Genomic DNA, 27,329 nt, shown 5'->3' on the forward strand with positions numbered 1-27,329 from the left:
TTCCTGCAATGCAATAAAGCTGAGAAAGAGAGAGAGAGAGAGAGAGAGAGAGAGAGAGAGGGAGGGTCAATTGTACACTTGAATGCTACAGAACAAAAATGAATTACAAAATAGAGATAAATGAAAGTGGTGGGCAGCTCTGGAATCTTGACAGACAGAGGAAGGCAAACATACAGATGACTGATGGCTCGTGCCTTCTGGTGAACTATATCAATCAGGCCTTGATATACAGTATGTATGTGTGTGTGCAGAGCTTCAAATGTGGCCTAGCTTTGTGCACTCGGAGATTGAGGAAGGGAAAAGAAAATCAATGTACAGAATGATTCGCCCTTTACCATTTGTCATCCTCTATTCCTCTATTTGCCATGTGTCACCTCTGCCATCACTTCTACACGAGCATGTCCCATACAGGTGCTAAAATAACTTGAGTTTGATCTACTTTCTGGCACCCATTTTCTGTTGTCTTCCTTACGTGACCTAATGTTTGCCAACAAGTCTGTGCCCCTAAGCTAGATGCAGAATAGATATTCCAAGACCCAAATCTAGAGTGAACATTTTCAACTAAAATGCCTCTTTTGCCTCTGGGGGTCCCTGGAACAAAGTATTTTGAGATGGGGGTCCGTGGCCACATAAATATCATTTTGGGGTCCTTGACATGACAAAGTTTGACAACCACTAATATAGCAACATACGCTTTTTGGAGCGGTGAAAGCGCTCCCAATGAACAGGTATGTCCGTGGGTATGTGGGTGGGTGGCTGGCTGGGTGGCTGGCCGTGTCCGTAGCCTGGCAATACCTTGAGTGGCCACACACAAAACACTAGTTATAGGAGGGGCGCTGTTTTGTGCAGGCCAGGCACACTCACCACTCACTCACAGGCACAGTTTACACTCACTCACTCACTCACATAGGGTACAGCTGCTCAAATTCACCGCTCCACTTCGAACCGAGGTTTGATTTTTAGTTTTTCTTCAGAAAACTGTTAGTATTTAGAAGACATTTCTAGAAACAGCCTATATCAGTGGTTCTCAAACTTTGTCATGTCAAGGACCTGCAAAATGATATGTATGTGGACGCGGACCCCCATCAAAAAATGTTGTTCCAGGGACCCCCAGAAGCAAAGATTTCAGTTTTCACTCTAGATTTGGGTCTTGGAATATCTATTCTGCATCTGTCTCAGGGGCACAGACTCGTTGGCAAACGCTAGGTCGCCTCAATTCAATTTTATTTAAAGTGTCAAATCATAACAAGTTATCTCAAGACATGGACACTGGGGTTCATGTGGGTAATAGCGTTTTTAGTATGAGAGAGTTGTTAGTGGGGCTCGGAGGCAGAGGGAGTGAAAGCAAATGTCCAGTTCATGAATTAGCTCTCTGGTGAAAGGCAGAATGGTCAATGGGGGCTGGCAGGAGTGGAGGTAGCCAGAGGGCCATCTGCCGAGCTTCCGAGCTCCAGGTTGAAGGCGTAATCCGTGGAGCAGGTACTGTACATGTACATGTACAGTATCAGTGCGAAAAGGCTACATCACACTGGGGAAAGGGGCTTTGGGTAAAGCCAGGCAACAAGCAATACACCGTATCAGAACACAGGAATTCGAGCAGAGAGCAGGTTATCATTAGCAGCAGGTTTGGCGGACGTAACAGGCATTAAATGGGTCTGATTAAAAGGTCATAGTTTGAGGCGTTGATTGCATTGATTTTTTTTCACGATTTTTGAAACCTTTTGAAATTATACGTTTCTGTGATCTGGGCCTAAATGACCTGCTGAGAACCGTATCTGAAACCAAGCCGTAGCACATGGAAACAGACAGAACCTGTGATATGCTGTATGTTACAGTACATGGCACTTAGTTCTTGTAGTTCAGTGGTTCTCAACCATTGGTCCCCATGCTAAATGATGGAGAGTTGGTAACCACATGGAACCTTACAGAGGCAGAGGGTACATTTGATTTCGTTTTACGCTCTCAAGAGTTAAATTGTTGAAGGTCATGGGTTCGATTCCCGCCGGGGACGATGTGGGTGCTGGGGGCGTGTTTCTCCCTCCGCATCATCAGTGCCCACACCCTAGGTGGGGTCGGCGATAGGGCCTTTCTGTGTGGAGTTTGCATGTTCTCCTCGTGTCTGCTAGGGTTGATACCCTCACAAAAACATTCAGTAATCCTGGTCTCAATAATGCCTCCCCCTGGCCAGCCGGGGCGCTTGATGGAGGGGAAAGGAACTGGTTGGAATAACGTGTTCCTTCCACGCGCTACGTCCATCCTGGGGAAATCCCCCCTGTCAGGTGAAAAGAAACAACTTGGACTACTCATGCATTGAAGGAAGCATGAGGTCAGTCCGTTGTCTCCCCAGGTGCGGCAGAGGGAGAGCAGAGCCCAGGATTACATAGGCAATTGGCACTGGGTGAAAATGGGTTGCAAAATCGTGGGATAAAAATTATAAGTTAAAAGAGTTAAATTGTTAAGCATTACTTAATTTACAAGAAGTCTACACAATTAGAGAACGTAGAAGAATTGTTCTTTTTGTCAACGCTTGCCTATTATCTCTATATGGTACCACATCAATAGGACAAAATCTTATCCAACGACAACAAGTTTTGGGTCTGAGAGGCTAAACCTCATCATATCGTGGTCCGTACGTGGATCAAATGCAGAATAAATAATGGATCTTGACATGGAAAGGGTTGAAAACCACTGTTGTCCCTCGGGGAGTTGTTTGTAAGTAATAGGGAGATGGATGTTGAATGCTCCTGCAGTTTCATCTTCCCTTCTGTGTTTTATATAATCCATGACTCAAGATATATAAACCCCAAATGATGACTCACCTGCTTGGGCAGCCGGGCCCTTTGTGCTTGATCTAATAATAAACCATTGCTTTGTTGACGGTAATGCTCCTTGTCAAAGGGAATTATGTTAATTCCTATAAAGAAAATGTACAATCCCCATACAGCGGATTTCCTTTTTTCTTTGACACCTGTTTGAGGAATTTGTAATTTACTTGAGTATTTCCAATACTTTTACTTCTACTCCACTACATCTCGGATCCAAATATTATACGTTTACTCCACAACAATTATTTGGAAACTTAGATACTTTGTAGATTTATATTATTATTTCAACATACATTAACCATTTCATCCCTATATATATTTTTGGCCATTTGAATTTAATTTTTCTTTATACCAATATACTGTTGTTCTTTTACTCAAGTAAATTTGGAATTCCGGACTTTTACTTTGTATTTCTACATTGCAATATTGATACTTTTACTTAAGTATAAAATGTGAGTCGTTTTTCCACCACTGCGTTTATGCAAGTTGACTATACGGTATGGTTCTGTCGTGCCCATTTCTCCCGAACCCAAGACAGATGAGTGGAGGCGAGGCAGAAGAGCTCAATAAACGGGCAGAGCAGAAAGAAGAAGGCAGACAGAGGAAAAAGCCGGTGTTATTGACCCGTAGAGTGCACAACACACACACAGACAAAATGGAAGTCGATATGTGGGACAGTTCACTGGGAAGGAAGGGTGGGGTGGATATATGATTAGCAAGCTAATGAAATCAGCCAGTGGGTGTGTGTGTGTGTGTGTGTGTGGGGGGGGGGGGGGGGGGGGGGGGGGGGGGGTGGGTGGGTGTGGGTGCACACCTTTGTGTCTGTCTGTTTTGATATTCCATATTGTTTGCCTGTAATTGGCTTCAGTATTACTCCTTCAGATTTGTTAAAACTCAAATCAGTACACAGTATCTCTATAGTCATGTGATCAAGACTGATCTGTCCGATATTTCATGTTCCATCCTAATTGGCTTACATTGGCTTCCAAAGTTTGCAAGATTGGTCCGTTTTGAACAAAATACCTCAAATCATTTCCATGCTATTTTGCACGCACATTCCCAATAGGTCAAGGAACAAATGCCACCCTTTTCACATTGGCTTGTTATAGCGCCACCAGCAGCTAAATTTTTGCAAAACACGATTTTGGAACAAAATGCCTCAAATCATGACACGCCGCAGATGACCTGGCACCCTTTTCACATTTGCCTATTATAGCGCCACCACCTACCTGACCTGGTGGAGACCTGTGCTCGGAAGAGCACTGCTTCTAGTTTTATTAGTGCTTTTACACACGCACACACACACACATGCACACACAGGCGCGCGCACACACACACACACACACACACACACACACACACACACACACACACACACACACACATCTTCTGAGCCCTGCATCAGTGGTGCGAGGGATTAGTTCTTTGTTACTGCTGTTTACTGCTGTTTACTGCCTTCAAATGCCAGCCTTAGCTACTGGTGAAACTGGCTATCGACCCAACCGAGCTAGGCATGTGTGTGTGTGTGTGTGTGTGTGTGTGTGTGTGTGTGTGTGTGTGTGTGTGTGTGTGTGTGTGTTTGTATTCGCCCGTCCTTTTGGGTTCGATGTAAGTGTGTACACTTGTGTAGCACTGTATACTGCATGTAGCACTGCTTCTTGTTCTGTGTGTTCCATGTGTGTGAGTGTGTGTCTGTTTGGTCATAGACTAAAGCCCTCGGGTGTCTGTGGAGAGGCTAGGCGGTGGCAGGCCTGTCTGAAGTAGTTAGAGCCGACAATACTCAGAGCCTGCAGCCAGCGCTTCAGTGACAGCAGAATTATGTGGTTCAAGTACAGGGCCCTGGGGACTTACCTGGGCCGTGACGCGCACACACACACACACACACACACACACACACACACACACACACACACACACACACACACACACACACACACACACACACACACACACACCAGTGTTGATTTCGTCGACTAAAACTATGACGATTTTGTCAACAAAATAAAAACTAGACTAAAACGTTAGGGAGGGACTACAGTAGTGGAGAAGAGAGTAATTTTATGTTTGGTTGCTCTCAGGCTGTTGCGTGCTGAAAATAGCCGATCTACAAGCTCACAACATTGACACACACACACACACACACACACACACACACACACACACACACACACACACACACACACACACACACACACACACACACACACACACACACTTACACACACACACACACACACACACACACACACACACACACACACACACACACCTGTTACTGTAGCTGTGACCTGTCAACCAGTGTTCATTGAGACCGGAGGGCAAACAAAGATGAGATGCAACATGCTGATCGTTCATATGAAGTTCATGGACACACGTGCTCTTGAAACATACAGAATCCCTTATTCACCCCATAAATTGCTTAAAAGAACGATATAAAAAAATCGATGTATAAACTTCCAGCACAGCTCTCGTATAATCCCGAGCGTCATGTATCCAGTCATATCCTCATTACTTCAAAAACACAGCTATCTTGCGTAATATTTTAATTTACAGACGTTATGGGGTAAACCATTGGTTCTCAAAGTGGGGTCCTTGTAGGGGTTCCCCAGCAAAAGTATATGTAGCATCACAATAATAACTGAATCACTTTATCCATTCATACTTTGTCCATTCATGAATAGCAGAGCTACAAGCAGTGCCACACATGCTTTAATCTGCTTTAATGCCAAAAAGCTGCGTTTTTGAAGCTATTAGGATATGACTGGTCAAACAGGGTTTTGATATTCCATGTTGTTTGCCTGTAATTGGCTTCAGTAATTTGTGGCCGGGACTGACACAGTCCTGTGTAAGACATTTGGCATAGCCCTGCCTTTTCCTGGATTCTTCATTCACCTTAAAGGAATATGGGAAAAAAAGCTACAGGGCTGCCAGGGAGAGTGGTGTTTCTCATTACAGAGAATGTATTTTAAAGAGGCTATTTATACAAGGACTTGGCACAAGAAGAAGAGCTTCTCTATAAAGAAACCATTGTGGTCCCCTTAGGCCATGGAGAGGCAGGGGTCAAAAATAGACATGGAGAGGTCGGTTGACAGTGGGAAGAATATGGATCTTATTTGGACCTTGAACGAAAAAGGAATATATTTCTTTGTTCAAGAAGCAAGAGGGGTTTATTTGCCACTCACTCATACAGGTACTGTTGTTTGCTTCCATTCCTCCTGGCTGTCTTCTCTGTCTCTCTCTTGTTGTCTCTCTCAATTTGAATGAGGAATGTTTAGATAGGAGGACAGTGTAGAGTGACAGGATGCTGAGTGTATGGATGGGAAACGTCATGCAACACAGGTCTCCAAACGGAATCCAACCTGGGATTTGGCAATTATTTGGTTTATCTGCTATTGCATTTTGCAACTGACTGCTCACACATAGAAATAGTTTCGAAATATTTCAGTCGGGTTTCAGAGCTTATCACCGCACAGAAACTCGGATGTTCCTTAAGGTTGTCAAATGTATTCACTAGCTAATATTAGATCATTTACAATGTTCTGTAAATAAACTAATAGCATGCTATCCTCTTACTGTAGATCGCCTGAATTGGGGTTCCCAAACTTTTCTCCTTCGAGAAACATTGAGAGCAGAGACATTGAGAGCAAAGGCATTATGGACCACCTTCAGAGCTAGAAATTGTTTCGCTCCCAGTATACGATGATTTGTTTTTTGGATGGGCTGTTGCGCAGCCTGTGACCCACAGGGAGAGATCTATTGATGATTCAGAAATACTCACTGAAAAGTGCTTTTGCAGTCAGGGTGCATACTGCGTCATACTGCGTGGGTCTTGAGGAGTTCAGGCTTGCAGTTGCAACTTCACTGTCTTCTTTTACAGCATGTTTGAGTCATTTCTTTATAACTGCTTTTTAGCACAATATTGCGATGTGTTGTACTTTACTATCTCGCTGTGGTTGGTTGGCATTGACTTGTATTAATGGCCTCATATGGTTACTCATAATGCTGTTGGTTCTTTTTCAAAAGGAGATACATTTATATTCAGCTCTTGTCTCCCTTTATCTTTTGATGTTGGATGACTGCCAGTAACCTCCTCCGCACAGGGAATTCTTTGTTCAGTAGATCTTCAACTGAATCCTGAAATAACCCGCAGCCCAAAACCTTATCCATTTTGAGATAAATAAACCCAACTCAAGCCTCTCCTGCTGGTGAAATCTCGCTATTTCTACGTGTCATTATTTCGACTAACCCTAACCTAAGGGTTAGGTTTTAGTGTTAGATTCAGACATAATGGTTAACATTCACATCGAACAAATGGAACGTTGAACAAATATCGACACGCTCCCCTCCTGCTTGCCTGTGTATTACCACTTTAACCGTGCCCCTATATATATATATATATATATATGTGTGTGTGTCACAGTTTTTTTGAGTTTCAGTGAAATTGAGAACAGGAGCGCTTGTCGTGCGGCGCAGGGCGGAACAAGCGGTCGCTTTGATCCACAACAATGACAAAGACAACGTAGCGTCGGCAGGAATGATAGCGCCTCACCCCACAGAGGTTAGGGTTAGGGTTAGGCATAGTTTTACTGAGGTTAAGGTTAGGGTTAGGGTTAGAGTTAGGCATAGTAAGCTAATGGCTAAACACAGCCGAGCTAGGCTAGTAGATAAACAACGAAAGAGGTGTCGCAAACGAGTGACGTCAGCGACTACACAAGTGAATGGCTGTTGTCGCCATCTCATGGTGAATAGGCAGAATTACACAGGTGCGCTGATAAGAGACTATCAAGGTGAATTGATCCAGGTGGTGTTAGGGGTGTGTGGTGAACGACAAAACGAGCGCTCTTACCCCGATCTCACTGATACCAAACTGACTGTAACATATATATAATAATCTTAAAAAATATCAGATCTACAGGCTCACAATTGTAGATCTGCATTTTCCGCTATTTTTGTACGGTAGTTAAGAATGTGAATCAATGTGTGTGTGTGTGTGTGTGTGTGTGTGTGTGTGTGTGTGTGTGTGTGTGTGTGTGTGTGTGTGTGTGTGTCGTGTGTGTGTGTGTGTGTCCTGGCTCAGGCCTGAAGACCTACCTGATCTCGGGCAGAAAGACGGACCAGCCTCCTCTGTGTAGCTGCTCTGGACCGGAGCGTGGAGACTCCAGTGGTCCTGGTGGAACCCCCTCTGCCCACTCTCTGCCCACAGACAGAGCTATGGTGAGTAGGCTGCACAACACCAGGGCCACCATGGCATGTTGGTTGACAATTAACCCATTTTAGGCCTAGAATTATTGAATGCTTTAACCAGTGAAAAATAGCAGATAAAGCTCACAGCGCGGCACCAAGTGCCGCGCTGCGAGCTTGTAGATCTGCTATTTTTGGAAAAAGTCGTGAAAAATGTGTGCAAATCTTTGAATATATGTATTTTCAAAGCGAACGTTTGTAACTCAAATTTTGCTTCTGGGGGGTCCCCGGAACTAGATATTTTGAGATGGGGGTCCGTGGCCAAATACATTTCATTTTGGGGGTCATTCACATGAAAAGTTTTGAGAACCACTGACATAGTAGTCTCTCAAGAACAGACTAACTGAGCTCCAGTTGAAGTGAAAAGGACCTTTTCTTTGACGATGGCTATAGCCAGATTGCTGACATAGAAATATAGGTTTTTCAAAAAACCTTTGAAGGATTCAAAAGACACTCGGGTCAAATCGGGTCAAAATTCTAATTTTCACGATTTTTCAAAAATAGCAGATCTACAAGCTCGCAGCGCGGCACTCGGTGCCGCGCTGTGAGCTTGTATATCTGCTATTTTTCAATAGTTAAAAAAGCATAAAATAATGATACACAATAATGTGTACCCGTTCTAAGGGCTCACGATTACGTATTTAAGTTGACTATTAATTGTCACATTTGCAATTAATGATTTGAAGGAGTAGTTCAACCCCAAGATTACTTTTTTTTTCTTGATGCATCGTTCGCTGAGTTTTTGGACCGGTAAACTCCACGGCTGAGTCTTTTTTTTCATGTAGTATTTCATTCTATCCTGTGTTTCCGAGGCGCCTTAATGCACCATCAGCCCCCTCCCCAAAAGCCAGTTTTTAACGCGAGTCGCAACTCGGACATTCATCTGCACTGCAGGCAGGCAGACAGTGCAGCGAGTGAATCAACTACCGGTATACGTGCACACAGACAAACTAGCTATGCAGCAGAAACTGCAAGATTAGTTGTAGGCTACAGTACTTAATAAAACCCGGACAGACACGGACAAGGCCCCCATTCCCTGTACCTGTAGTGAAAATGAACCAGAAAGACGCCTAAGGGCGAAAAGCGACCGCGCAATCTGTCTTGGCCATCTGTCTGGCCATCTGTCTTGGCCATACTGGTATATGGGTTCTGTTACTTATGTTAACAATGTCACTTAAATGGCAACACTCATCCACTCTGCAGTAGCGGTGCTTGATTGATGCTTCATCTGGAAACGTGGGTTTGAGGGCCTCGGCGCTTCTCAAAACCCTGTTTGCAGGTTCATTTTGGGTGTTGGGACAGCCTTGAGCCTGAACAGCAAGGAGGACAAAGCTGCTCACTACGAGCAAGTGCAAGCCACCCCCTGGTGACCATGACGTATGGATCGATGATGTCATATTGATGATGTCACGTCTCCAAATTTGGGCATGGTTTCAGCCCGATCCAAACCTTATTGACCTCAATTAGATTCAACTTTATTGCACAGGTAAAAGAGTGGGTGAAATGATTTGTCGTGCAAGGTTAATTATACAATTAGAATTGGGTTTTCCTAAAAATATAAAAGAGGTGGTGCGTAGGTTGGCTTACTGGCAGTGTGCACAAGAAATGTGGCACCGATTGCTCCAGCGGTTTGCGAGATTTGCTCAGGACAAACACACTTGTCAGTCTTTTAGATGAATAGACGGCTAGCCTCCTACACAGAGCCACTTAAAGGTCAACCCGCCTCAGCTAGGGTGAATAAGTAAAAAATAGAGCCAAGAATCAAGAATCTAATTTGTTACACAGTAAAATCCTCAGTTCTGAGAGTGTAGCAAATGGACCTGAAAGGGTACATTTTATTTAGGTCAATTTGTACACTCTCACATTTAAACAAATACTGGGGATTTTTACCGTGTAACAAATTGGGAAGATATTCTAGGCTCTATTTTGGGGAAACAGTCGAGTCGGCAAAGAATGCATGTACTGTACAGCACCTCAAACAGACCGCCAAGAGAAGATTATATAAAATGATCCTGGGAGGAAATAACAAATGGGTTCTCAGCCGAGTACATTAATCTAACCCACACAGATAAATTAAGTGACTTCTGCACGTCTGACGACGTCTGCCCCTCCCAGGCGTCTGCCTATAGGAGGATTTGGTCATTTGTTGTCTCTATGCACACCTGTCCGTGTGAATGGACACTTAGACAGGTCTATTGAATGGGGCTGGTGAGAAACCAGTATGCTTTAAGCACTTGAACCCTAGCATGCCTATTCTGGGGGGGACTTTTGTCCAAGAAGAGATTTTGTGTAGACGGGAAAAAGGCGGTCCAAGTGCAACTTATGTTCGTTTGACTGAAAGATTGAGGGTTTAACACATTAAGACCTGAGGGAGATTCTACAAAAGCTTTCTAAATCAGTAGTTCTCACAATTTCAAGATTTTTCAAAAATGTTTAGCAGATGCACAAGCTCGCAGCATGGCACAAAGTGACTTTTTAATAGCCAACGCAATGGATTATATAGTCTGTGCTTCATGACGCAATATTATAAATGACAATATGCAATACAAATGTACAAATATACAAATAGAGACAAAACTATAAACAAAACAAAACTAGGTGCATTGCACATGTCAGGTTAAAAATGATCACAGTTCTGGTTTGCCTTAAGCCATGTTTGAGATGGGTTCTCAAATTAGGATATGTAGGGCACTCCTTAAGTGCAATTCACCGTTTGTCAGCCTTCTGATTGGTCCCTGAGACTCCCTGACTGGCCAACCAGAAAAAACCATTCACTTTTTGCTATCGGGGGTGGAGTTTGTGCAGTGGAGAATGTTGCTTCAGGCTTTCAACAACGGTCTGCTCTGCGGAGCACGGCGTTCGCGCAGTACGGCCACGCGAGGTGATAGCGATCTCGCTCATCATAATGAATAAGCTTCAACAAACTAGTTCACATGGACCTTATCAATGTAACTAAGAGTTACGATTGGGTACATATATTTTAAATGGGCAGAATTACGAAAAGCCAGCCTATTATGTGAGGAGAACTATAATCTGGCTGTCATCTTCCTACCCAAGATGCACTGCGCTTTCTCTTTCTATTTCTATTCTCTCTCTGATCCAGAGGATTAAACTAATTAAAACATATATTTTCGGTACTGTTTTGCTATGTAATTACTGTACCTTTTTCTTCCCTTTTTATTAATATCACGTAGATGTGTTTTTTTTGGTACTTTATATAGCTGTAATGAGGCTATGAAAAAAAAGAATCCCATCCACTTCCACTATAAAATAATCTGCAATGGTGATTCTGTCCCACTGGGATTAAACAAATTAAAACATATATTTTCGGGGAAACCCCCTGTTTTGCAATGTAACTACTGTACCTTTGTCTTCCCTTTTTATTAATATCACCTAGATGTTTTTCCTTTGGTACTTTAAATTGCAATAATGAGGCAATGAAAATACCCTCTCCCCCCATTCACTGCCACTATAAAAACAATCTGCCCAGGGTCAAATGTACCACCATAGTAACAGGGCAGAATGGGGCGGGATTTGCAAATGACTGAATTGGAAGGCCATTCTAACACGTACTTCCCTTTAGTGACAGCACATTTTTGTCCAAATGTGGTGCATCTATTCGGCACCTCACAGTCCCCTCTAGTGGTAGTCCCAGTCACAATTCCAGATGCCACTGCTATCTCTCTGTTTGATACATGTCCTTTAGACTGGTAGGACAAGCCCATGTAAACAAAACAGGAACATCCACTCTCACTAAATAAGTTTCAATATATTTTTTATGTCCCTGAACAAACTTGTGTTGGCCCTTCTGGCCATCGTCAGTGCTTTCTATAACTGCTGCTACATTAAAATGAGTCTGAAACTTATTTTGTGAGTGTGAAATGGATGTTCCCTTTTTGATTATGTACATATATTTTAAGAATCTGACCCAGCATTAATCTAAGTTGTGTGTGTTGAGCCAACCAGTGCTTGGACTCCAAGCTCAAAGCAAGTCTCTTCAAAATGTTGAAAATTCTCAAAACGTACAATGAATTGCATTTTTATAGCGCTTTTTCCAAGTGCTCAAAGCGCTTTACAATGGTTCATTCATTCACACATTGGAAAGTGAAGCGGTATAATACAGTATAATAAGTGATGTTCCAGAACGTTGCAATGATGAAATGAGAGTGGCTTTTGATCAGAAACTTTTGTGGCCTTCTTGAAGAGGAATTCTAATGTTTATGTGTCGCCACCGGCTCCAAAAGAAATAATTGACTCGCCGTTGAATAGGCCTACTATACTGTACATCCTGGCAGCAGAACATGTTTTACACTTTTATGATGTCTGACACCTTTTTCCACATGACTTTTAAAGATGATTCCAAATCCAATGTGACCCCAAAGTAATTGAACTCTTGTTCCTCCTCTCTCAGGAGCGCATTAGCCTGTTTCACTTCTGCCGGCAGCAGCAGTGGCCCAGTCCTCATTAAATCCTTTTTAACGTGACACTGACACACAAATGGAGAAATCAGTCCTGGTATCCATTTTAATATTTCAATGAAAGGCACAGCGTCCCAGCGAGACCTCATTACTATCTTTTATGGTGTCCTCTCACCTCCCACCTTTCAAGGTGAATTCCCCCTTGGGATAATAAAGGTATCTATCTATCTATAGCGCCCCGCTGGGCTTCCTCCCAGCAACTAGATGTGTGTGCAGTGCACCGCATCTAACCGTGAGACAGTGATGTAAAGCAGTGGTTCTCAACCTTTTCAGGCGGCGACCGCCAAAATAATCATATTTTAACTGAGGACCCCCCCACCCTGACGAGCACTAAGAGTTGAGGCGTTACATTTTGTATAAACGGTTCTATTGTGAAAACAGCAGATCTACCGTACATGCTCACCATGCTAATTTCACAATTTCTGACTCTAATATTTGACAATTTGGCCAATGTTTAATTTGTATTAAAAAGTATTTAAATTGTCACTTTAGAAATGTGCAGATACCCTCTATACACTTAAACTTTATGTTTGTTTCTTTATGTTGAGAGAGAAAACAATGTTTCACATTAAGTTAATCATCTGGGGACCCCCCAAAACATTTTGGGGACACCCCTGAGGGTCCCGACCCACAGGTTGAGAACCAATGGTGTAAAGGAACTAAGTACAATTTCCAATACTTTTATTTTTACTCCACTACATCTCGGATCCAAATATTGTACTTTCACTCAACTACATTTATTTTTTTAAACTTTCGTTACTAGTTACTTTGTAGATTGATTATTATTGGAGCGGTGAAAGCGCTCCCAATGAACAGGTATATCCGTGGGTATGTGGCTGGGTGGCTGGCTGGGTGGCTGGCTGGGTGGCTGGCTGGCTGGCCGGCCGTGTCCGTAGTCTGGCAATACCTTGAGTGGCCACACACAACACACTAGTTAAAGGAGGGGCGCTGTTTTGTGCAGGCCAGGCACACTCACCACTCACTCACAGGCACAGTTTATACTCACTCACTCACTCACTCACATAGGGTACAGCTGCTCAAATTCACCGCTCCACTTCGAACCGAGGTTTGATTTTTACAAAACATAACCACTTCAACCATGTACATTTCGTCCGTTTGAAAATAGCCGATCTACAAGCTCACAATGCGCATTGTGAGCTTGTGGATCGGCTATTTTCAAAAGATATTTATTAAGGCTGGGACTTTAACTGATTAATTGCGATTAATTAATTACAGAAAATTAACGCGATTAAAAAAATTAACGCATTTTAATCGCACTTAGTTTTTGCACCACAGAACCTTCAGTTTCGGGCATACTGATCATAGCGATGCACCAACCAAGAAGAGAAAACAAACGCAAAGGGAGAAGTAGCCCATCAGAGCGCTTTGCTTGGCCCAGTGGATGCGAAATTTAGATTTAAAAAACTCACTTGTTGATTCACTCGTACAACAAAATGTGTTTTACTTGAAAAAAAATGCTTCTCAGGTCAAATATTGATGTGCGATTAAAATGCGATTAATTGCGATTAATTAATCACAGAGCCTGTAATTAATTAGATTAAAATTTTTAATCGCATCCCAGCCCTAATATTTATACATTTGAAAACTTGAAATGGGACATTACACATAGGTACATTTGGTGCCAATACCTTTGTACTTTTGAATTCTGGTATTTTACAGACATTACAGTATTGATGATACTTCATTTGAGTACTTTTTCCACCACTGGTATGTGTATGTGTGTGTGTGTGTGGGGGGTGTCTGTGGGTGAACAGTACGGTCCGTGGAGTGGTAATAAGGCATTTCACACTGGATGATGGAAGACCCTTCACAGGCTCTCTCTTCCTAGAACTAGTGACTCAGCTTTGAAGCTTTTCACACACTTCTCACGCACAAACGCACACACACAGACATGCAGTGAGAGCACACAGGCATATGGGTCACTCTGATGGGTCATATAGCCAGTCATCTTCAAAGAGGCGAAGTGACATTTGAGTGTAAGGAAGAAATATAGGACATGTAATTATCTATCTATACGTGTGTGTGTGTGTGTGTGTGTGTGTGTGTGTGTGTGTGTGTGTGTGTGTGTGTGTGTGTGTGTGTGTGTGTGTGTGCGTGTGTGCTCACACACACACACACACACACACACACACACACACACACACACACACACACACACACACACACACACACAGTATGAAGCATTTTTTTTGAGCGGTGGTCACAACGCTCCGATACGTGGCCGTGTGTGTGGGTCTGTCTGTCTGCGTGTCTGTCGGTCTGTATATAGCCTACAGTACCTTTTTTGACCACACATGTTAAGGGAGGGGCGCTGTTGTTCAGGCCAGGCCAGGCCAGACCAGACACACACACACACACACACACACACACACACACACACACACACACACACACACACACACACACACACACACACACACACACACACACACACACACACACACACACACACTGATGGATGGATACCAGTGGCGGCCTGAGTGACATGCATTTTATTAATAATATTTTGTTTAATATTGTTTTAATATTTTTTATTATATATATATACAGGTATATATATATATTTGTTTTGCTGTTGCGCAGCCTCCACGACCACCGCTCAGTTCACACGGGTGTGATTTTTACTTGCCCCCTTCCTTCACCTTTCGGAACGTTTAATTCCTTGACAACAACTATATCTCCTATTACTTTGGTTCTCAAGGTGTGGTACGGGGACCCCAAGGGGTCCTTCAGGGGGTTCCAGGGGGTCCCCAGATGGATAGTTGAATGATGGATAGTTAGGAACCAAATGGACCCATATGTGCTTTTAACTCAAGAGTTATGGTGGTCAGTGGTCTAATACAGGGGTCCTCAAAGTGGCACTATATATTCATTTTTAATATCAGTATTGTCCTTTGATATCGCGATATACGATAAAACCGGTGTACCGCGTAAGCCTACTTGACATGAGAAATTTAGAGGACCACTGCCCTGTTACGCATGCGGCTGCCACCCGACGCACATAAGCAGTGTCACGTCGAGTTGCATTGGCTTGTCTTCTTCCTGTAGGCGTGCCTGCTTCATTGTGGACAGTGATTTCCTGTTTTCCAACGCTACAGTAAATCTTCATTATCCAGCCTGCATGGTTTTGAGGTCAGACGTCGGTGCTCTTGTCTAATGGGCACTGCCATTAATTGTACCCAATTTCTTGCTTGTCCCAGATTACTGTAGGTCAGTGTTGACCTCGATTTCCTTTTTCTTTCACTGACTAAAACTAAATGAGGGCTGAATGAAAAGTAGGCTATGATGACTAAAAACTGAGACTAAATATATTGCCAATTTCATGTCAGCAAATAAAAACGAGACTAAAATGTTATGGAGGGACATAGTGGAGAAGAGATCCAGTAGAACCAGCACACGCATGACTGAAAAGGTAATTTTTACCTATTTTGAGATTTAGAAATTGTACAATTCTGCTCAAATTTTTTTATTTCATATTTACAAAACGTCTCAGATGGTAAAAAAAAAAAACAACAAGACTTGGCTTGTCATGAAAGGGCAAATTTCTGAGAGTTTCCTGAGCAAACCCATTCCACCACTAAATCTCTAAATCAGGCTCAGTCATGAAGACAAGTTATTTTATAGTGTAGTGTAGTGTAGTGTAGTGATAAAGACATGGGTTTGGTGTCCTGGCTGTCTAGATTGCTTGGCCCAGGGTTTTTATGATTATTTCCAGTCTGTCTCTCTTCATGCCAGCACTTCCAGCACTGCCCCCTTTAGTTTAATTATTTATCTGTCACTTCTCAGCTCATTTGTCCTACTTGATCTCTTTATATCCGCCCTCTTTCGTGGATTCACCATATGGCTCCATCCCTCTCTCTCTCTCTCTCTCTCTCTCTCTCTCTCTCTCTCTCTCTCTGTCCGTGTGTCTGTCTGCGTCCAGTCTGTCTGTCCGTCCTGCAGCGGGGTGCTGAAGCCCGGAGAGAAGCAGACAGTGGAGGAGGTAGCGGTGCAGAACGGCTGCCATGACGACCTCAAGAACAACGGCAACAAGGTTGAAAACTGAAACATAATTTAATTTTATTTAAGCCGTTTAGGCCTATACTTATTTAATGCTTTAACCATTGAAAAATAACAGAGCTCACAGCGTGGCACAGAGTGCCGCGCTGTGAGCTTTTAGATCTGTTGTGTATACTGAAAATGTTGTGCAAGTTTTTCAATATACATTTTTCAAAGCAAACTTTTGTAACTCAAATCTCTGCTTCTGGGGGTCCCTGGAACAACATATTTTGAGATGGGGGTCCGCGGCCAAATAGCTGTAATTGTGGGGGTCCTTGACATGAAAAGGTTTGAGAACCACTGATTTAGAGGAAGGATTTAGAAGTCGGGTCAAAGATTGGGTCAAAGACATTCAAAGACTTGCACACATTTACAAGATTTTTCAAAAATAGCAGATCTACAAGCTTGCAGTGCGGCACTCGGTGCCGTGCCGTGAGCTTGTATGTCTGCTATTTTTCAATAGTTAAAGCACAAAATAATGGTTAAAGTGATTAAAATCTAACGCGACGCGGGCGTGTTCCAGATCTTAGAGGTTACAACGTTCTAGGACAACATTTGTCTCACGCACAAAAGGAATATCGTCTTGGTGTTTGCAGAAATTGGAAATGTGTACCAGTATGCAGTATGTTTGAATGGATCGTGTAAGCAGCCTGCCTCTCTATCCTACTATAAATGAGTGTGCGTGCGTGAGTGCGTGCGTGAGTGCGTGCGTGCGTGCGTGCGTGCGTGCGTGCGTGCGTGCGTGAGTGCGTGCGTGCCGTGGCGGTGTCAGCATTGAGCGTGATGTTACAGAGCCCTGAAGCAAAGGGAGATGTGCCATCTTGGATTTTATGTTGGATCATGGATATGAATAGATTAAACAGTTTTTTTCCCCGATACACCTCACACCATGGCCACAATTTGGCATAATTATTGTTATCACAAACAAGTGAGTTTTATGATTTGGGATATTTTATGAGTGCTCGTGGCCTGTAAAGTCCTTCCAAAATGATAGGAGCTGCCCATGACCCGATCCCTCATTTAGGGTCCCAGTGCAATTATGTTTTGGTGTTATCTTCAGTATACTGTATTTGATTGGTTTTATATTTTGTGCTTGCATGGAGGGATAGAAATGGTTAGTATTGGGTCCCTGGAACAACATATTTTGAGATGGGGGTCCGCGGCCAAATACATGTCATTTTGGGGGTCCTTGACATGAAAAGGTTTGAGAACCACTGATTTAGAAGAAGGATTTAGAAGACATTTATAGAATCAGGTCAAAAATATTATTTCTTTCAAAAATAGCAGGTCTACAAGCTCACAGCTCGGCACTCGGTGCCGCACTGTGAGCTTGTATACATAAAATCATGGGTAAAGTAATAATGCTTAATAATGCGTTCCAGGTCTAACGGGATAAGAGGCACATAGCGTAGCATGAATCACAGCTACAGTGTGCGATCGTAGTAAAGCACCGTAAGCGCGCTATAGAGGAAGTCATCAATCCACTGGGGCCTCCGTCATGTGCTCGTTTGCTGCAGAGTCATTCTACAGTAAATGTAGTCTTGCGTAGCCAGACAACTATTCCACAATCTCTGAATGCTATATAGAGTCTGGAACAGCAGCATCCCGAACGGCGAGTAATGGAAACGGGCATTACCGTTAAAGAAAATATATTTTAAAATGTCATTTCTGCTAAGCAGCAAGCTAAACATGTTTAGATGATTTTTATTTATATAATGATAAATGTGCGCGATGTGAGACGGAAACGGAAGTGACGAGAAAGCTTCACTTCCGCTTTAACCGATACTCATCGTTCTTCTTTCGATGAGCCAGACTGTATGCCGGGAGCATTTGCAAATCGCGGAGGCAACAGTCTGGCCACGCAAGACTACAGTAAATGCCATGCTGTATCTAGGGATGGGACGGTACCTGATGTTATCGTTTATCGTGATAAAAAAACACTTATGATAATCGTATCGTGGAGATTTCATTTATCGTGATATCGTCCTCCGTCATGCACTGGGATTAATTCACCCTTTATTTGCTGAGTTGTATATCCGCATTATCCGGTACCACTTAAACCCTATAATTGGTAAAAGGTACTTAGAACTTGATACTTCATACTTGATACAGTCTTTTTTTCTATCATATGTCTTTGCCAAAAAATAGCCGATCTACAAGCTCACAACGCGTCACAGCTATTTTTTGGCAAATGTTCCGCCCCAGGATAATGGATTTTGATTATCGTGATAATATCGTAAATCGCGATTTCTTTTGTCACAATAATCGTGATATGAAATGTTCATATCGTCCCATCCCTTGCTGTATCCATAGAGATGCATATCATTGGCAAAGTGGAGGGCTGTGAACATGGAAGTAGGGCAATTATGGCCTATTTGTCTACCATACGGATTGCTTCAAATTATGTTGTTTTTCTCATTAAAACATTGTCCCAGATTGTAGCTTTAAACATTCATCATCTTGAATAAATAATAAGACTTGACAGATATGTGGTTCTACAAAAGATTATGCATGGCAAGCTTAAGTATCTCTGTCTGTCTGTCTCAGACTGTCTGTCTGTCTGTTTGTCTCTATGTCTCTATTGTTTCCTCTTGTTCTCTCTCTCTCTCGCTCTCTCTCTCTCTCTCTCTCTCTCTCTCTCTCTCTCTCTCTCTCTCTCTCTGACAATCCCAGAGCAGTTAGTTCATTGTGGATGGCTGGGTCTGTGAATGAACGATTGATTGATTGATTGCTTGCTTACTTGATTGATTGATTGATTGATTGATTGATTGATTGTTGATTGATTGCTTTATTAGACAGAAATGTAAACAGCACGAGGTACAGTCAGACATTTCGGCTTGGAGACTTGTTTCCATTGTGGTCCTATGTCTAGTTTGTCTACGTTCCCCACCAGCAAGTGGTGTAAAGTAACTAAGTACATTTACTTAATCTTGAGGTATTTCTACTCCAGTACATCTCAGAGGCAGATTGTGCTATATGTATTTGAAAACTTGAGTAACTAGTTACTTTATAGTTTTAGATTATTCTTACAAAACATTAACCAGTCCTGTAAACATTTCAGCCATTTGAAAAAAGCCGACCTACAAGCTCACAATGTGTCACATCGCGACGCATTGTGAGCTTGTAGGTCTGCTATTGTCAAACGATTTTATACATTTGAAAACCTGATCTTTCACTTGTAACAGAGTGTTTCTACATTGCTGTGTTGATACTTTTACTTAAGCAAGAAACTCAAGTACCTTTTTTCTCCCGCCGCTGCCCACCAGGACTCCTCCTCGTCTCAGAAGTGTCCGTCGTCGTCGTCCTCCTCTGTGGTGTCCGTGCGGCGCGGCGGAGGCGGGAAGGCCCTGAACGGCCTGCTGAGCCCCGCGCAGCGCAAGGAGCCGCTGACCACCAGCCAGACGTCCCTATGCGAGATGCTGCAGGTAGGGTTGCTGCTATATATGACAACTAAATATATTGACAAATAAAAACTAGACTGAAATGCTAGGGAGGAACTATTGTGGAGAAGAGATCCAGGAAAACTGAAGTAATTTTATGTTTGGTTGCGCTCGGGTGTTGCGCTCTGAAAATGTCAGATCTACAAGAGTTGTAGATCGGCTATTTTCAGCATGCAACCAAGTGCATAATCTGCCTCTACGACACCATCAAGGCCCGCCAAGACACATTTCAGTCAACAAAATCAACTGTAGATTTAGTCAACTAAAACCATGTGATATTTAGTCACCTCAAACTAGACCAAAACATTTCAAGTGACTAAATGTGACTCAAACTAAACACAATTTTATTGAAAAGATTATATCGTCACTTCGAGCAGAAACCTTGTATCACCTGTAAGTTTCAAATTTGTGAGTTTTTTTTTTCGATAAGTAAAACCCTGCTTTATTATCACACAAGATGAAGCAGGGTCACATAAGATACATAAGTCACATAAAACTAGTGAAAATAGCCGATCTACAAGTAAGTACACAACACCTCGCATCGCCAGGCGCTGTGTGCTTGTAGATCGTCTATTTTCACTAGTTTAGATCATTTTTAAAAGGATAAATACAAAACGAACGGTTTTCGGACATACAAGGTCTCCTCCACCCGACAACAACGATATGACTCAAACTAAATGAAACCCTTGCTGCTGTGCTGCAGGAGAAGGAGAAGAAGGCGTGGGGCGGAGGAGCAGCGCTCCTGGGCATGGACCACTCCGCCCTCATCCCGCTGCGCTCCAAGAACTTCAGGGAGAGGAGCGACGCCCACTTTGTGGACGTCATCAAAGAGGACAGGTGAAGTGATCTGGTCACCCCCAAAATGATCCTTTTTCCTATCGAGTCTATGGAGACTTGAATTCATGGACGTTCATGTCCCAATGTCATCAATATTAAGGACATATCTGGGAATGCCCATATTTGGTAATGCCCATATATGGGCATGTTTTGACATAACATTGTTGACTATCATGCAGTCTCCATATGGGTAACTGGTCCGATATACATCACTGGCCATGTCGCCCTGAGGCGTCTTACTAGTAGATAGATTTTGAATATAATTTAGTAGGCTTATCTAAAGATACCTAGAAAAGATTTCATGTGGGTGTTGTTGTTATTCAGGTCATTTGGTCATTATTCAGGTCGCACTTGTTGGTGGTGATATCACCAAGAATGCTGCTCCTCATTGGCTAAGGGCCCTGCTTTTGTACTGTCGGTAATTTTTTTGAGGAGAATAACCTTGACTTATAAAGTTTTGGTATAAACATTTTTTTACATTGTCATAGAACCTTCATATTAGGGTCTAATGAAAGCTCTGCTCAAGCTAAAGCTAGTACAACTATAATAATTTCACAGAGGTCATCTCAAAGGTCATCTCAAAGGTAAAAAAAAGTCACCGTTGTCTTGTGACACACTGGCTCCACTCTTCATCAGTACTACTGTCATCTGAAGAGTCACAAGGTGGGAGCTGCTGGGGCAAGGGGGAAAGGTGTGACGCACTAGGGCATTAATGACTTGTGATTTTTGCAAGTCAACTCGACTCAGTAAAAAGTTGAGCTGAAGTCGACTTTATCGTTTGATGACGTCATCACATCACACGACCCCCCAATTATTTTGGGGTGTCCCATGGTGATTAACTTAATGTAACTTAACTTAACATAAAGTTATAGAGGGTGTCTTCACATTTCTAAAGTGCCAATTTAAGTAATGAATGAAGTAATGAAGTAATGAAGCCCACACTGTTTCGTAGGAACAGTATTTCTAGTTTATATATTACAGTTTTGGTACTTAAAAAAAAAAGAAAGTACATTCCCACCACTGGTTCTGGGATTCTCAGGTTTCGGCTCTCTAGTTCATGTTTATTAAAGTGTCACGGCGGACCTGTGTTACTTTAGAGGACCTAATCTGTATTCTGTGCTGGCTGTGCTCCGTCCTCCCGACAGTCTGATGAAGGATTATTTCTACAAGCCGCCAATCAACATGCTGAGCCACACCTTCCTGGAGAAGACTCTGGAGTCGGCCTATCGCACCAGCTACCAGGAGGAGGTGTGTGGAGGATGGCTGTGCAGACATGTCGGGTGGAAACCTTGTATGTCCAAAACCGTCCGTTTTGTATTCATCATTTTAGAAACGATTTAAACTAGTGAAAATAGACGATCTACAAGCACACAACGCCTCGCGCCGCGAGGCGTTGTGTGCTTGTAGATCTGCTATTTTCACTAGTTTTGCACAACAGTCTTGTATGATGAAGCAGGGCTTTACTTTATGAAAAAACATACATATTTGAAACTCAGAGATACAAGGTTTCTGCCCGACAGTGACGATGTGTGTATGTTTCGTGGATCTGTGTATGTTGTGTGTGTCTGTGTCCGTGCGTGCACGTGTGTGTGTTTTCACCATGCGTGCCTGCCTGTGTGTGTGAGTGTGCACGGCCATGCACGCTTTAATCCTTCAGTCTGTCAGTTAACGCATCGCAGACTCGACTTCAACATTTTCTGTGGTAAATCCGTTCACCTTAATGTTAGCCCTCTCATCTCCTCTTTTTCCATCTGTCTTTGTATGTCTGCTGCGTGCGTGCGTGCGTGCGTGCGTGCGTGCGTGCGTGTGTGCGTGCGTGCGTGCATCTCGACTACTCTTATGCGTTCAATTATTCATCTGCCAAGGCAGCAGTCTCCAGAGTGTTTCTAACGTCGTGTTAATTTATTAAAGTAGCATTGCCGTTTGGAACTTGAGTTTTTAAATTGCTCCAGATGTCACATAGCCCATCAAAAGTATTAATATCCAACGAAGAACAGTGCAGATCAGTGATTTTAAACCCTTTTCATTTCATCAACCCCCTTAACTCTGACAGTGTTCAAATGTGTACACACTCAGAGTTACAGACCTGTTAGGGTCCATTTGGAACCCAACCCAACTCAAGCAACCCTGAGAGGGTCCCAGGACCCCCACTTTGAGAACCACTGCCATAGATTGAAATGTGTGATCAGCTCTCTAGCAAACTCCAAATGTGTCTGCTTTTCTCATTTTTACCAAAAGGAAAAACGCTGACATTAGGCCTCAGGCACAAGTTTATATGCTTTTAATACTGCAGACTTGACAGAAGAATATTACTCTCTCTCCTCTACACTGAGAGCAAGTTGGGCTCTACTGGTAAACACACTGTGACATGATGATCATGCATGGTCAGCATCTGGCCAGTTGTTCCTAGAGTCACTCAAACCATGAGAAAACCTGGAGATTTGGAGATTTCTCATCAATCCTTGGAAAAAGGTTGCAAATCCAGCCTTGCTATTTCCAACCGCAACTTGTCTCGCTTCTTCAGTCTCTAATCTAATGTGTCGCAACAACAATTCCTTTCCCTGTTTGAATCAGAGACCTATGGAGAGAGTTTAAATGTGTCTGCGTGTGCAGCTGTCAACCTGTCGACAAGATGCCTGTATCATACAGATTTGTTTTGAAAATAATAACATTTTCCTCGAGTCACTCGATATTTTACTGATCAGTAATTGTTCTCTACTACACTAATGCAAGGCCTCTATTGAGGGAAAACTGAAAATGTATTTCATATCTAATACAAACAACTAACAAGTGTTGGCAAGTGCCAAGCCCCGATAGCATGTACAATTTAACCTCAAATTATGTTTACTTACAGCATCTGAATCCCGCTCATCGATCTACAGTACATGTGACACGCGTTAAAGACACATACCGTAGTTTCTTGTCTGCAACCATAGGTTGTTTAGGGCAACCATAGGTTGTTTAGGGCAAAGGCTAATGTTTTTTTTTATGTTTTCATTTTTCTTGAGCTGTTCGCCAGTTTTGCCACCCTCTCATTTTTCTGAAATGACGCCTCTGTTTTATAGCACAGCCTTAAAAAAAACAAATGCTCAAGCCAAACAAGACAGATGACTAGACCATTATTGATCCCATGGGGGAAATTCAGGCGTCAACCGTCCATTTGTCAACCAAACTACTTGGGAAATACATGAGTCCCCATTTGCTACTACCAGGCAACAGTAAGGCAGACACAGCTACTGAAAGGAGCCAACTCAAGGAATTGTATTTAGACATAATCCAAGATTTAACCGACGAGATCGGAGGATGCCGTCAGTTTTATCACCGGTGTATGTGAGTGGTACAAGCACAAATCTAGCAGGTGGAGTCAGAGGGGGTGTCACACTGTGTGGGTGTGTGCATGTGCGCCGTGTACGTGTCTGTGTGCGTGCATGCGTGCGTGCGTGCATGCGTGTGCGTGTGTGTGCATCCGGAGTGTGCGTGCACTGGGCTTGCGTGTCACTGGGTTGCCTGTAAACTGTGCCACGAGCAGACCAGTCAGGACTGCGGCAAAGAGAAATCACTGCAGGACCTCTTAATATTCTCTCTCCTCGTCTCTCTAGATCCTACTGCCCTCTGCTGGCATAGCCTTGACATTACACTTTGCAGCTATGAAGACTTGTCTATTCTGATTGATTGGTTTCCTGAAGGGTGACACACTATTAGTGAGGGACCCACAAGCCCAAAAGCTCATGGAACTGTGAGGACTGTGAGGACTGTTTTGTTGGTCCGTTTTCTAGCCCAATGAATGTTTTTCATGCAAAACAAATGCTTGCAATGGATTCAGAATCATGAAAACCCCCCTCACATGCTACGTAAAGCATATTCTTTCTTTCTTATATATATTTATTTTCCTGTGTAGTGGAGTCAATGAGACACCGAATTTACAAATGGCCATAACTTTTTTTCGCAATGTTTCCGGCAGACCAGGCCTCTCATTCTGTGGACCTTAATGACCAAACTAATAGATAAAACAGAAATAAAAAGTGCGGCAGAACATCACAGGTCCTCTCCCATTATGAGGGACTGGGCCCCCGGCTATATTGTTCTTGGTCCGAGTTTATAGAGCATTCTTGTGACGCAGGTCCAATCAGAGTGTCCTCTCCTATTCCCTTTAAGGGAAGGTGCGCATTGCTATTTAATTGATGGATTGGACGAGACTCAAACTATTTTCTGAGCAGAGACAGATAACGAAAGCTAGGGCACTCTGGGCCCTATTAAGCACATCTTAATTACCGCCTGGTCTTATTACTTAAAGGACAACTCCAGACTAAATAACATATAGGCTCGTTTTCCTACTTATATTGATCCCAAAAGACTGGCCATGGGGGGTCTATTTTTTGCAGAATTACCCCTGTCATCCAGTTTCCCCAGCAGACCCCAGCAGCACTCTTAGCATAGAGTGGAGCCCATAAGCCTATAACTTACGCAATTTGTTGTGGTCAAAAGTGTTTAGTTTTTTTTTCGTTTTTTTCATGAATCTGTTATTAGTTGTCATCACAAACACATCCATGCCTTGGTTGTCCCTCACGAACCGCCGCAGACTTGTAAATCACGTTTTGGGGGTGAGCATTCTGCACAACTGCCAATCAAAGTGGCTGTCTAGCAGTCTGTCTGTGGGTGACTGTAACCATGTTGAACATGAGAGTGTTGAATTCAGATGGATTTTGATTGAAACAGGTGGACCAGCTCCACAGATGTACGGTATGTGCTGCAGGTCAGAATTCACAGTACACTGTTAGCTTAATATCTCCTCATGTCCAATAGACATCAGTGACATGCTGACATAACAACTTAATAATCAAATCTTTAAAGCATGATGTGCGGCTGCACGCTCTGGGAATCGGAAGCCCTGCATGCGATGGTTACCTAAAGTAAGGAAATATCTTGATCGTCACTGCGTCGGCAGTTAAGACAAACTTTACTAAGCTGGTCGAAAAAGCAATCACATTTTTACTATTTTCTCTGTGTGTAATATAGCAATGCGCCAAACTACACCTAATTTTAAGACCAACACCTACATTGGCATTAGATGGGGCACAAAAATCATTTAGTATCTAAATAGCATGGCCACTGGGCGTGAAAATGACAACCGCATCAGTTGGAAAATAGCAATTATAGTTGCGCTGTGGCCAGTGCCGCCGTTTGCCATGGCAGAAGACAGGGTGCTTTATCTCATTTCTAATCAGCCAGTAGGGACTGGTACATTTTTGTCACCCTGCAACGTCAATGACATGTTTTAAACTTATTGGCTGGAGTTCCCTAGGGCTCTATAATAGGCCCTGTCCATTTTTCCCTCTATCTCTTCTCTGAAAATAGCACATCTACAGCCTCAAGCTGATCCACAGCTCACAACGTGTTGCTTTACACTTTACAGAATGTTCGCTGATGATACTTTTGCTTAACCCATTTAGAACGGGTACACATTATTGTGTATCATTATTTTATGCTTTAAAGCTATACTGTGTAAGTTGCTCAACTAGTGGTCAGTAGCGTTATAGCAAACCGCGGTCGCGTCTGCTTTTCGCCGCGGACCGGGCCTTCAGACCACCGCGTCCGCCTCGCCTCGCCGAGACCTATCCAAAGAGGTCTTTCGTGTCCCTCTACGAGCCTCGGTTGGGGAGCTACATGCTAAACTCCTAGCCCAGTGTAAACACTGCAGTGTATTTCCTGAAGAGCTCGGCAGTGTATGATCTGGGCTTTGATTGGCCGGTAGGGAGACACGTGTACAGAATGATGCATATGTTGTAATTTTGCCGGGAAAAACAGCCCCGGTCACGGCCACCAGGGCTCAGTAGAACACATATAAAGAAAAGGCTTTGGGAGCTGAAATGAACAGAGTGGGTGTTCTAAAACTTTAGCGATTTAATAATTAGGACAATTTTAAGATTTGTTTTATTAAAAAAGTTACATAGTATAGCTTTAACTTTTGAAAAATAGCAGATCTACAAGCTCGCAGTACGGCACTGGCTTGTAGATCTGCTATTTTTGAAAAATCATGAAAATTAGAATTTTGACCCGATTCTATAAGTGTCTTTTGAATCCTTCTAAGATTTTTTGAAAACCCTATGTTTCTATGTCAGCAATCTGGCCAGCCATTGTCAAAGAAAAGGTCCTTTTCAATTAACTGGAGCTCAGTTAGTCTGTTCTTGAGAGACTACTATGTCAGTGGTTCTCAAACCATTTCATGTGAAGGACCCCCAAAATGATATTTATTTGGCCACGGACCCCCATCTCAAAATATCTAGTTCCAGGGACCACCCAGAAGCAAAATTTGAGTTACAAACGTTCGCTTTGAAAATACATATATTCAAAGATTTGCACACATTTTCACGACTTTTCACGACTTTCAAAAATAGCAGATCTACAAGCTCGCAGCGCGGCACTCGGTGCCGCGCTGTGAGCTTGTATAT

At 42.9% G+C, this 27,329-nt stretch overlaps 1 protein-coding gene across 1 annotated transcript in view; it reads left to right on the forward strand.

Moving 5' to 3' along the window:
- The window catches only part of LOC308282750 (adenylate cyclase 9), a gene marked incomplete at both ends in the record, with an annotated part of 84,243 nt that overhangs the window by 51,937 nt on the left and 4,977 nt on the right, over positions 1–27,329 (forward strand). The window contains 5 exons of the mRNA XM_080723138.1: positions 7,903–8,039; positions 16,488–16,598; positions 19,870–20,028; positions 20,747–20,880; positions 22,026–22,128. Of these exons, the coding sequence (XP_080579264.1) occupies positions 7,903–8,039; positions 16,488–16,598; positions 19,870–20,028; positions 20,747–20,880; positions 22,026–22,128 (644 nt within the window). The remainder of the gene's footprint in view (positions 1–7,902; positions 8,040–16,487; positions 16,599–19,869; positions 20,029–20,746; positions 20,881–22,025; positions 22,129–27,329) is intronic.

The sequence above is a fragment of the Nannobrachium achirus genome, assembly GCF_963921795.1.
Source record: "Nannobrachium achirus genome assembly, chromosome: 4".
NCBI classification, from domain to species: Eukaryota; Metazoa; Chordata; class Actinopteri; order Myctophiformes; family Myctophidae; genus Nannobrachium; species Nannobrachium achirus.